At 54.3% G+C, this 9,446-nt stretch overlaps 2 protein-coding genes across 2 annotated transcripts in view; one reads left to right on the top strand and one right to left on the bottom strand.

Moving 5' to 3' along the window:
- Rhpn1 (rhophilin, Rho GTPase binding protein 1) overlaps window positions 1-8,028 on the bottom strand; it is a 19,074-nt gene extending 11,046 nt beyond the window's left edge. The window contains exons 1-4 of the mRNA XM_013033828.1: window positions 8,000-8,028; window positions 6,143-6,332; window positions 4,281-4,428; window positions 2,935-3,068 (exon numbers count right to left, since the gene is read on the bottom strand). Coding sequence (XP_012889282.1) covers window positions 2,935-3,068; window positions 4,281-4,428; window positions 6,143-6,332; window positions 8,000-8,028 — 501 coding nt within the window. The remainder of the gene's footprint in view (window positions 1-2,934; window positions 3,069-4,280; window positions 4,429-6,142; window positions 6,333-7,999) is intronic.
- The window catches only part of Top1mt (topoisomerase (DNA) I, mitochondrial), an 18,731-nt gene continuing 10,809 nt past the window's right edge, over window positions 1,525-9,446 (top strand). Inside the window, exon 1 of the mRNA XM_013033892.1 lies at window positions 1,525-1,529. The gene's annotated coding sequence lies outside the window, so the exon portion shown is untranslated. The remainder of the gene's footprint in view (window positions 1,530-9,446) is intronic.

The raw sequence follows: 9,446 nt of genomic DNA, 5'->3' as shown, positions 1-9,446 counted from the left end.
CCGGAAGTGGTGCTGTGGCTCAAGTGGTAGAGCACTAGCCTTGAGCTGAAGAGCTGAGGGACAGCGCCCAGGCCCAGAGTTCAGGCCCCATGACTGGGCACCCCCCCCCCCAAAAAAAAAGACACACCTGGCTTCCCAGGGAGACAGGCTAGCCAGCCCTCTGGCTGCTGGTGCAGGTGTATGTATTCCTGTTGAAGATCAGTTGATAATCACGTTTAAATGAGTTTTGCTGAGAGCAGCAGCTTGCTGGGAACTCCACAGAGGGCTCCTGAGAGCCCTTCCTGGGGCTGGCGGGGGGCAGGGGCAGGGCGAGGCTCTGACACAGCACCCAGCCTGCCGGCCGTGTGCCCACGAACAGGAGAAGTTCTGCTCTGAGCAAGAACATGGCTGTCCATAGTGTCTGGGCTGGCACTTTTTCTGGGACATAAAGGGAAAAGGAGATGAGAAATGGGCCAATGATTGTTCTTGGGAGCTGGTCACAGATGCCTGTCACAGGTGCCTTATTATTATTATTATTATTGCAGCAGTGCTTGAGGGGCCTGTGTCTGGCATGTGTTGGGCGTAGGGATTTGCGGGCAGCAGAGGTATCTGCAGACCGCACGTGCTGATGCCACCCCCAGTCCCGGCCCCAGACAACCTCAGGGCGGGCAGTGCAGACGCGTGGGGAAAGCCGAGGTGTGCTGAGGAGGAGGAGGTGTGAGTATAAGGCACAGTTTTGATGGTGTGCCCACCAGAGGGGAGCATGGGGTAGAGTGTGTGTGCGGGGAGGGGGGGGGCGGGACAGTACCAGAGAGACCAGAGAGCTCAAGGCAGTGGTCAGAAGCGTAGAGGTGGCTGGCCTCTACCGCAGGCCTTCACTCCGGGCAGAGCCCGTGACTGATGTGCCGCCCCCAGCTGCCAGCACTCCGCGGGACAACCATGGGTGCAGAAGACACTGGTGGCACCTGCTGGATATAGTCTGGGGGTGTGAGAACAAGGTTTTGGGCGTGTGCGTGCGTGCACATATGCACTGGATCTGGGGCTTGAACTCAAGACCTGGCCACTGCCCCTGAGCTTTTTCCACCCAAGGCTGACACTCAACCACTTGAAACACTTACACCTCCAACTTTTTAAGCTGGAGGTGATAGTCTCATGGACTTTCATGTCCAGTCTGGCACTGAAATTGTGATCCTCAGATCTCAGCTTCCTGAGTGGCTAGGACTACAGGTGTGATCCTCAGATCTTGGCCTCCTGAGTGTCTAGGATTACAGGAATGATCCTCAGATCTCCCGAGTAGCTAGGACTTCAGGCATGAGCCCCCAGAGCCCGTCAACCAGCCTGTTTTGACTGGGATCAAGTCCGCCTAAGGGGAGGAGGGGAGGATGTAAACTCTGAGAACTGTCGCAGTTCCTGGTTGCGAGGTCAGGGCGACTGCAGGTTGGGAGCACTCTCAGCTGCTGTGGGGTTTGACCACAGTGGCAGGAGGCAGGGGAGTAGGGCCAGGGCAGGAGGGTGGGGCTGCTGAGGTTGGTCAGGGAGAGCAGGGTGGGGTGGGAGGAGGGGGCTCAGAGGGAGAGGAGCAGGGCCACACTGGGCTGCTCAGAAGGCAGAGGGAGGGAGGGCCCAGGCCAGCCACGCCACGGCCAGGGTGGGCCAGGCCTCTCTCAGATCCTAAAATGTGTAAGAGGGAAAATTCCTGGTGTTGGGAGTGCAGTTCAGAGGGAGAGCACGTGTGTGGCGTGTACAAGGCCAGACTGTCCCCAAAGTCCTAAGTCCAAGTCCTAAGTCTATTCATTCATGGCCTAAGCTGAAAGATTTTGCCTGGGTGGAGGTGAGTCTAATGGCTCTACTGCATACTTTTTCTTTTTTGGTGCCAGTCGTAGGGCTTGCACTTAGGGCCTGGCTACTGTCCCTGTGCTTGCGGCTGGTGCTCTGTCACTTGAGCCACAGCTCACCTTTGAGCTTTTTGGTGGGTAGTTGGGCAGAAGAGTCTCACAGACTTTCTTGCCTGGGCTGGCCTCAAATGGAAATCCTCAGATCTCAGGGGTTAGAGGCGTGAGCCATCAGCGCCTGGCTGTGATACCTTTCGTCAGACATTGTGGATACAATTTATGGCATTCTTTTATAGACATGGAGCAGATTAACCAACTGCCAGTGTTTAGACCACCCAGACACAGCTGCCCTGGAGATCTGTCATTGGGAAAGACGTGTCATTTATTTACCATGCAAAAGAGGACATTATTCAGTGGAGCCAAAGCTGCCTTCCCCCTGAAACCCTGCTTCTATTTTCCACGTCTGACTAATTTTTAATCTCAGTGACTGAGTGGCAACGCTGCTTTTAAGGAGTTCTTGATGCACGCTGCCTTCACAAGATCGTGCTGGGGATTGCTCCTGGATGCTGAGAATTAAATGAGCTCAGCCACCGACCGCGTGGCTCCTTCAACTCCAGGCACAGACGCAGACGTGAAGCCGTCCTCACGGGCATTTCTGGGGCCGAGGGCAAGGCCGGGTCTGTCACCGCCCTCGCCACCCAGGAGCTCAGTTATCCGTTAAGGAGGCTGGACGATAATGTCGTACTTCCTACCGGCCAGGACAGGGCCAGGCTGGGGATGTCTGCAGTGACTTCTGCTTCTCAGGCAGCTGTGGTTAGGCCGAGCACGGCTGCTCCTCACAGGCCCTGAGTGTCTGTCCACCGAGGCAGCCTGGAGCAGGCGGCCTTCCCCGCCCCACACCCCACCCTTCCCACACGGCTGCTGCCCCCTGCAGGCCCGACCACTCCCCTCCCATGGCCTGCTCTGGGGTGGGGTGGGGGGCCTGGAGTGCCCACAGCCCCGGGGGGGGGGGCGCCTCTCCTGCCACTGCCCTCACTCCAGTCTTCCTCCTTGAGCTGGCTGGAACTACCTCCCAGACAAGAACGTGTGCGCGGAGGCCGGGCCTCGGGGGCCACGGCCACACTGCCCGCTGCTTCCCCTGGGCTGCGCCCTCTCCCAGCTGGGAGTCCTCCATCTGCTCCACTGCCCTGGCCACACCCACTGGCTGTCTAGACCGAACTCTCCCATGCTGGTCTTGCTTCTGGCTGGCAGCATAACCTAGATGGAGGGGGAGAGGGGCTGGGCAGGCCGCTGTGGCCTCTTCCCCGAAACCACGATGACCACGGCAACTCAGTCCCTCCCTCGGATGTCCCCTCCCTCCCCTCGGGTCCCCTCCCCCTCCCTTGGGTGTCCCCTCCCCCTCCCCCCTCCCACGGGTGTCCCCTCCCCCCTCCCTCGGGTGTCCTCCCCTCAAGCGTCTCCTCCACGCTGGCTTCTCAGCGCTGGTCTCCCTGGCCTGCGCGGGCCCCACCCCCCGGGCTGCTCTTGGGGCTGGGATTCCCATGAATCCCAGGGAGATTCGAACTCTCCAACTGGCTGAACTAATCCTGCCTACAGGCAAAGGTTGCTCTCTCCCCGGTCGGTCCTTCCCTGGGTGGAGAGGAGAGGAGAGGAGAGGAGAGGAGAGGGGCGTGGAATGGAGAGAAGGCCAGGAAATGGGGCGCGGGGAGGGGGAGCCAGGCCGTGCTTTGTCCGGGAGCCTGGCTGCGCTGTGGGATTGGAGCCTGTGTTTCTGGTTTGTTGGTCTTTGCTTCACTCAGGCAGGAGTGAAGATCCCTTGGAGGGCAGAACAGGTTGGTAACGCAGGCGGCTCTCCACACAGGAGGAAACCCAATCCCCAGCCGCCCCGCCTCTGTGTGCCCTTTTCTTTCTGTTTTTGAACCCAGGGCCTGGGCGCTGTCCCTGAGCCTCTCTGTGCTGGGCGAGCGCTCTACCACTTGAGCCTCAGCGGCACTTCCAGCCTCTTCTGTGTGTGGGGTGCTGAGGAATGGAATGCAGGGCTTCATGCGTGCTAGGCAAGCGCTCTACCCCTGAGCCACGCTCCCAGTCCTGGTTTGATTTCTTTTCTTATTTTTTTAATTAATTACTTTTCTGCTTCCACTGGGGCTTGAAATCAGGGTATTGGCACTGCCCCTTAGTTTTTTCACTCAAGGCTGGCCCTGTACCACTTGAGCCACGGCTCCACTCCGGGCCTTTTGGTAGTTAATGGGAGATTAGAGCCTCACAGATTTTGTTGCCTGGGCTGGCTTTGATCCACATCCTCAGATCTCAGCCTCCTGAGTTGCTAGGATGGCAGGTGTGAGCCACCGGCGCCCAGCTTTTGGTTTGGTTTTAAGTAAATGATCCTGCTGGGAGTCAGGGTGCCCTTGGTGACAGTCCACACACGCAACTGCCCTAAGCAGAGCTGTCCGCGCGGACACAGCAGCCCACCTTCCCTCACTTCCAGGAGGGCCAACTCCAGTTTGCTGTTTCTCTGCTGCTCTCCGGTGTCAGAGAGATTCCAAATAGCTCCCTTTGTCCAGTAGAACAGAGACGCAGGCTTGGTGGGAAAGTTAAGTTCTATAGAGGAATTATTAGCCTGATGGCAACATTTGGGTCTCAGTTCATGCTGAGTGGAATGTGAGCTAGAATCAGTTTGAGCTAACTAGTGTTTTAAATAGTCTCCATTTAAGAATGACTCAGTTGGCTTTAGAGTTGTGTGATCGGATGTTTTATCACCTCAGAGCATGCTTGCTAACTTCCCTCTGAGGGGATGCGCCATTGCCTTTTCTGTCTGCTGCTGCTGGCTGCTTCAGGCCCTTCCTGGTCCCCCGGAGGTCCTGCTGTGAGCCGCTCTTTCCCCACGAGTGGCCACCTGGGCTAGCAGGCCACACTTCCCAGATCCTGGGCTTGTTGAAGCGAAAGCAGGAATTGGAATTTTTACAATGAAATATCCCACGTGTTAAAGGCTGCTGCATGGAGCTGGGAAGGTGGCTCAGTGGTAGAGCACTTGCCTTGCATGCATGAGGCCTTGGGCTCCATTCCTCAGCACCACATAAGCAAAAAAGAAAAAAGCCGGAAGTGGTGTTGTGGCTCAAGTGGTAGAGCGCTAGCCTTGAGCTGAAGAGCTGAGGGACAGCGCCCAGGCCCAGAGTTCAGGCCCCACGACTGGACCAAAAAAAAAAAGGCTGCTGCATCTTTATAGAGTTCATTGGCCTGTCAAACAAAGACAGGTGCGGTGACTCTAACTCTGGGGTCTGAGCCTGCAGCTTCTCTGTGGACAGAATCCAATGTGGTGTGTGCCTGATGCTCTGTTCCAGCTCTTCTTTTTCTTTTGTGGAAGATGTCAGAAGGTTATGGAAATTTTCCGTGTGTGTGTGTGTGTGTGTGTGTGTGTGTGTATCTTTTGAATTCTGTTAAAAATTGTAGCTCATCCTATAACCATACCTAGTCAGGAGGCTGAGATCTGAGGATTATGGTTCAAAGCCAGTTGGTACAGGAAAGTCTATGAGACTCTTATCTCCAATTATCTTTCAAAAAGCCAGAAGTGAAGCTGTGGCTCAAGTGGTAGAGTGCTAGCCTTGAGCAAAAAGCTCAGGGACAATGCCCAGGCCCTGAGTTCAAGCCCCAGGACTGGCACGTACATAAAGAAAACCTCCCAACCCCACATCTGTCCTCCATTTCTCAGCTGTGATTACAGTCATGAGCCACCAGTGCCCTGCCCAGAAGCGTCTAATTTTGATGACTCCAACTTATCTGTTCTCTCTCTCTCTCTCTCTCTCTTTTTTTCAGTCGTGGGGCTTGAACTCTGGGCCCAGGCGCGGTCCCTCAGCTCTTTAGCTCAAGGTGAGCGCTCTGCCACTTGAGCCACAGCACTACTTCTGGCTTTCTTTTCTGCTTATGTGATGCCGGTGTCTCATTTCAGAAAAAGTAGTGTAGGACAGCTGTGTGGCACGTGGGTGTGGAAAAGCTCTGTGAGGGGGCTTTGCCTTCTCCCTGGTGACTGGCTTTATCAGCATGCTTCGAGTGTGAACTCTGCCCCTTTCTGTGTTCTGGCACCGTATAATGTATTCTCGTCTATTTCATGAGAGCCTCGCGTGGGTGCTAAACTTTACTACTCAAATGAATGCAAGCCTTCTCTGTATTTTAATTTTAAACAGAGAAAAACTCTGCTGAAGTGCCAGCCAGAGGTGTGGGAGCGCCGCCCGAGGCCTGGCAGCAAGCTGCTGTGTGGGTGTGAGCGACAGCTCGGGGTGTGAGGCTGTGCGGGGGGGGGGGTGCGTGCCCCCTTGGGTCTGCACAGGAGGACAGGCCTGGAGAGAGCGCGCCAGCTGGTGACACAGTGTGGCTGTGAATCGGTGTTTGGCTTGGTAGCCAGGGTCTGCCGACAAGAGTGCCACGGGCACCGTCGTTCCAAGCTTGGCACAGTCCCATGTCCTGTCAGAGCCGGCGTTGAAGAGGGCAGGACGAGAAAAGCACAGTATCTGGAGTGGAGCGGTTGTCCTAGTGTGGAAGAGCAGGGCCAGGGTGCAGGAGACAGGACTAAAAGTCCATGAGCCAGTATGCACGGGGACTCAGCAGAAGGCAGGTGTGAGCCCCACAAATTGGGTCAGAAGGAGGGTGCATTGTGGTAACTCCACTCAAGCTGGAAGGTACCCGGTTTATCTGCTTGGGCCAGGCGGCTCCTGGTGTGATCTGTCCTAGGCTGGGCGGGGGAGGGGGGGAGGCCGCAGGGAGGCCCTGCAGAGGAGACAAGGGCGACCTTCAGTGGACATGAGGGGCGTCTCTGTCAGGCGCCCGCCCAAGATCCAGGAGTGTGTGAGAGAGGCAGCCCTGCAGGGCCCCCAGAGAGTCAGGAGGTGGTTCAGCTGCAACAACAACAACAACAAAATCAAGCAGGACGCCAGTGGCTCATGCCTGTAATCCCAGCTACTCAGGAGGCTGAGATCTGAGGATCACGGTTCCAAGTTAGCCAGGGCAGAAGGGTTTGTGAGACTCTTATCGCCAATAAACTACTCCAAAAAAAACAAAGTGGTGCTGTGGCTCAAGTGCCAGAGCACTAGCCTTGAGCACAGAGAGGCTCAGGGACAGAGCCCAGGCCCTGAGTTCAATCCCCAGGACTGCAAAGAAAAATAAAAGGAAAAGAAAGGAGAGTCAAGAGATGAACAATGAAAGGTTGGGTGGAGCATGAGGTTGAGAGGACAGACCTTGTGGCTTCTAAAACAGAAGAGCAGGCAAGCAGACAGAGAGAGGGCCTGCGAGTCTCCACCCACCACCCGGGAGCCATGTTCCTTACCAAAGGCTTGAATCATCCTCCCCAGGGAGTGTGGGCCCCACTGCTGCCCAGGCGCTTTCAGGTTGTTTGGCCTCTTCTGGGCCCCTTGTATATACCACGTTCACGCGGAAAGCTAGCCGAGGTTTTGCCGGGGGATGGCTCTGAATTCTTATGTTGGTGGGGCAGCTTAACTATAGGAAGTGGTAACTCTATTTATTTAGGTAATTTTTCATGCCTTTCAGCTCTGTGTATGTGTGTGCGTGTGTGTGCACGCGGGCACACGCGCGCACGTGCACACACACACAGCAGTAATAGGGCTTGAACTCAGGGCCTAGGCACTGGCCCTTGTCACTTAAGGCTTGCACTCTACCACTTGAGTCAAGCTCTAACTTCTAGCTTTTACTGGTTAAGTAGAGATAAGGGTGTTTCTCAGATTTGTCTGCCTGAGTTGGCTTTGAACTGTGATCCTCAGATTTGAGCCTTCTGAGTAACTAGTATTAAAGGTGTGAGCTATGGGGTTGGGATCGTGGCTCAGTGGTAGAGTGCTTTCCCATGCATGAAGCCCTGAGTTCCATTCCTCAGCACCACAAACACAAAAAAATCTGGAACTGGCAAACAACAACAACAATAGCAACTTAATATATTTTAAGATTTTATATACACTCTCAAAGGTTCTTCAGGTGAGGTATGTAAACATTGTCTAATGAAAAAGTTTCAATGTTTCAAACCAACAAATTCACAGCATACACTGAGTTTTCAGCCATTAAAGACACAGTATTTTCTTACACTTACTAACACAGTGGAAGTCCAGTCCCAAGGAATGCACGCTGATCTTCCAGGTTGTCACTTGCAGCTGTCTCTTTGCTGCTTTTGGAAGGGAACACACACTGGGTACCAGAAAGGGGGTAGGCTCTCCCCAGCCATCCTTGGACTTTTGGAACACTGGCTAACACTCACAAGACAGCAAAAAGGAGCACATCTGAACACCTATCAGATTGATCTCAGCAATGTCAACAGTGGGAGGAACCAGAACGATCTTTAAAGGAATGGCAGATTCATTTTAGAGCAGCCTGGATCATCAGCCCTTGCCTTAAACTCTTTCTGAAAGTTTGAAGCCTAAAAAGAAAAATCCAATATGGCACCTGAGCTTGAGTTAAATTGTGTGGTTGGCTAAGTTTATTGATAAATTTCTTTTTTTTATTTGACTTTTTGCAATGTTAGATATCAAACCCAGGGCACTGAGCATGCTAGGCAAGTGTTCTACCCCCTGGTGTTTTTTTTTTTTTTGTGCCAGTCCTGGGGCTTGAACTCAGGGCCTGGGCTCTGTCCCTGAGTTTTTTTTTGCTCAAGGCTAGCACTTGACCACTTGAGCCACAGTGCCACTTCTGGCTTTTTTTAAGTTGTACTGAGGAACCCAGGGCTTCGTGCATGCAAGGCAAGCACTGTACCACTAAGCCACATTCCCAACCCCCCACCTCCGTAATTTTTTTATGTTGGAAATGTGAAAAATTTTTAATTTTATTTTTTTCATTATATATAGTGGGTCTAGAAATCCAAAACTGGTGATTGTACTTTGATCTGCTACCCTGCATCTTGAATTTTCTTTTTTGTTGTTGTTGGTGGTGGTCTCTGGGCACTGTCCCTGAGCTCTTCAGCTCAAGGTGAGTGCTCTACCACTTAAACCACAGCACCACTTCTGGTTTTCTGAGGGGTTTATTGGAAATAAGACTCTCATGGCCTTTCCTGCCCACTCTGACTTTGAATCTGGATCCTTAGCTCTCAGCCTCCTGAGCTAGATTACAGGCATGAGCCACTGGCTCTAGGTCCCTGCTCTATTAGTCTTTTGTTTGTTTGTTTGTTTTGTCATTTTGGCTTGAACTTGGGGGCCTGGGCCCTGTCTCTGTACTCTTTTGCCACTTCTGGTTTTCTGGTGGTTTATTGGAGATGAGTCTCATAGACTTTCCTACCCAGGCTGGCTTTGAACCGCGATCCTCAGATCTCAGCCTCCTGAGTAGCTGGGATGACAGGTGTGAGCCGCCAGTGCCTGGTTCTACAAGTTGTTTATTTTGTAACTCTTTGGGATTTTCTAAATACTGGGTGCTATCATCTGCAGATAGAGATGTGCTCTGGCTGGACCGGCCCTCGGGCCACAGCGGGGGGCTGACCGCTGGCGTCCCTTGCCCACCGTCGCCCCCAGCCGCTGTGGGGTGTGGGTGGGGCAGGCCTGGGCTCCGGGGTGAGGCCGTGTCCCCCCACCCTGGCCTGCCCGGGCGTCTTTCCCCAGGAGCCCCAAGGCTCCCGCAGGGGGACACGGGCCGGGCCGGGGCCTGGGAGCCGGCGAG

This window comes from Dipodomys ordii, unplaced genomic scaffold (genome assembly GCF_000151885.1).
Source record: "Dipodomys ordii isolate 6190 unplaced genomic scaffold, Dord_2.0 Scaffold179, whole genome shotgun sequence".
NCBI lineage: Eukaryota > Metazoa > Chordata > Mammalia > Rodentia > Heteromyidae > Dipodomys > Dipodomys ordii.
The sequence above is the reverse complement of the archived record's forward strand: the minus strand, read 5'-3'. Positions and strand labels throughout refer to the sequence as shown.